Source organism: Montipora foliosa, chromosome 2 (genome assembly GCF_036669935.1).
Source record: "Montipora foliosa isolate CH-2021 chromosome 2, ASM3666993v2, whole genome shotgun sequence".
Taxonomy (NCBI): domain Eukaryota; kingdom Metazoa; phylum Cnidaria; class Anthozoa; order Scleractinia; family Acroporidae; genus Montipora; species Montipora foliosa.
In genome coordinates this window covers 18,878,451-18,880,950 of record NC_090870.1, presented here as the reverse complement: position 1 = coordinate 18,880,950, position 2,500 = coordinate 18,878,451, and the positions used below count along the sequence as shown (strand labels likewise).

General features: G+C 39.9%; 1 protein-coding gene across 2 annotated transcripts in view; it reads right to left on the bottom strand.

The window, feature by feature from the left end:
• Window positions 1-2,500, bottom strand: part of LOC137992612 (galactose-1-phosphate uridylyltransferase-like) — a 20,181-nt gene that overhangs the window by 7,872 nt on the left and 9,809 nt on the right. For both annotated transcript variants that reach the window (XM_068838048.1, XM_068838049.1), the window contains exon 8: window positions 1,012-1,061. In XM_068838048.1, the coding sequence (XP_068694149.1) occupies window positions 1,012-1,061 (50 nt within the window). The remainder of the gene's footprint in view (window positions 1-1,011; window positions 1,062-2,500) is intronic.

Below are 2,500 nucleotides of genomic sequence, written 5' to 3'. Positions count from 1 at the left end.
TTCTCCGGTTTTCCCTTTTCCTCAAAAACCAACACTACCAAATTCCAATCCCGTGTCCTAGCGAATTTGGACCCCCAGTAGAAATTCGCTGGCGTATTTTAGACCGTCGGAAATGATGACGAAAGCAGACACTCATGTCCTCCAAATTTTACCTCGCTGTTGTAATAGAACAGCAAAGAAACGTAACGTAGGGAAGCAGGCTATCCGCTAGCGGATTTAGTCCCCCTTCACGGATTTGGACCCCCATTACAGCTTACTGAACTGTTTATCGAAGCAGAGTTAGATTTTGGATGAGGAAAACTGACTGATACCATAGAGCATAAATCTTTGAGAAAAAGCCCACATCAGTACAGTCTTCTATTTTTCAGCGAAGGTTGTTTAAAGCACTTGCGGCAGCAGAAGCTTAAATCAAGCACTAGGAACTCATTGAATTGTACCGTTATTAATTTTTTTTAAATAAGGAGTTAGGGTTAGGGTTGGTATGTCAATTTTTTGCCCAGCATGAAAATGAAGTGGAAGAAATACAATATGTGCCAATGACAAAAGCATTGCAGATTATGTTTTATGGGCTTCCTTTGCACAATGTTAACTTACTCTTTGAAGCTCTTTAAATTCCATGACTTTCCATGACCTTAAGTTTAGCTGTCATGTAAGAAAATGTTCAAAACTATCCTTATTTTAGGCTATTTGCTGACATAACTCAGTTCAAATTTGAATAAAATAAATTAATGATCTCTGTCTGCCAAATTTCAGATTGTTTAATAGAAATTTGTCTTTATTATATTTTATTCTTGATTTCACAACTGCAATGATTAATCTACCATTTATAATATTATAATTTTCCATGACTTTCCAGGTTTTCCATGACCCGTACGAACCCTGTTTGCAACTGCTTACGTTGCTGGACAAACTGCAATGATCTCTCCAGCTTTCATTTTCATTCTGTTCTGGAGTTCAAATAATTATAGGAAACTTAATATATTCTAAAAACAGGCAAATATAGTTACATACCAGTAAGGTACAACCACTATCCAGTCATTATTTTCTACAACAATGCGTACCTAAAAGGAAAGAAATACAAGAAAAGTAGCATTAACTTAGTGCAGACAGGAGAAAAGAAAAAAACAAACTGGACCAACAATCATGAATTATTGACATTGTCATGGGTGCACTAGGGATGTTCAGCAAAAATTTGAAAAAATCGTTGAAGAAAATTGGACTAGATTGCACGGTATTACTACAAAAAGCCTCCTTGTTGGGAACGGCAAGAATCTTAAGAAGAACACTAGACACCTAAGGCCATAGGTCGTGGCTTGATGCCTAGTTTACAAACCACATTAACAACATATCGTGTGAATGAACGAAATAACGGCAAGAATCTTAAGAAGAACACTAGACACCTAAGGCCATAGGTCGTGGCTTGATGCCTAGTTTACAAACCACGTTAACAACATATCGTGTGAATGAACGAAATAATAGTAATAATAAAATAAATACATAAATAATAATTATTTATCAGTCTTTGCTGAGGGAAGCCGTTACGTATGCAGAGGAATTCAGATTGTGCCTACAATCAAGACACCCTTGTGTTATTGCACCATCAGTAATGGGGGGTTATTATATACCATCACATTGAGTAAAGGTGCATTTAAGATCCTGATTAGTGGAGAAGCTAGAAGGAGAAGTCAAAGACCAGAAATGGCAAGGGAAGTTCATAACATCACAGAGAGAAAATGTGAACCTTTTGGATGGATGTTTCAGATGGTTGGGCGAATGGACAACCTGTCCGACCCTTTTGGTGGCTGGCCTGTGTCAACTGTATGAGCAGCTATTACCAACAGGACTGTATACAAGCCAGAAGACTCGCACAAGTTCCATGGCTGAGGTTGTATGTAGGCTCTGTGGAGTGACGCCTAAAATTATCCCTCACATCTTGTCAGGTTGTGCCGCGCTGGCCCAGAATAAGCACCTGTTTCGCCATAACTCAACCCTTAAAGTGCTTTTCGTTGAGATCTTGCAAGACCTGAACCTGATTGAGTCAGTATCACCTTAATACTCCCCAACGATGCCCAAGTCGTTGTACGAAAGTGAAGAGGTGCAAGCACATCAAGATGTTCCAGTTAATGCAGAACATCAGGAAGTGAGAGCAAATAGAGTTGATGAGCTCACATCATCAATGATAAGACCAAGCCAGTCACCACATTGGAAACAGGAAGAAGAAGAGCTAGGAGAAGATCCTGAAGTGCTGGCCACTGAGAAGGGAGCTAAAGCAACAGTACCCGGGATACAAAGTGCAGCAATATAATATCATGATGGATGTGCATGCATGCATGGATGCATGGATGCACTGGAAGGATAGTCTAAAGATCTGAGCAGAACAGTGCATAGACTCAGGTAGGAGGGAGAGCTGGGGGGGTGGGGTCCTAGGAAGGATGCAGAAAGCCTAAACATGGCAGGTACTTTTAAAGTGGTGACTTGATAGTGAGAAACAGATGTAGTG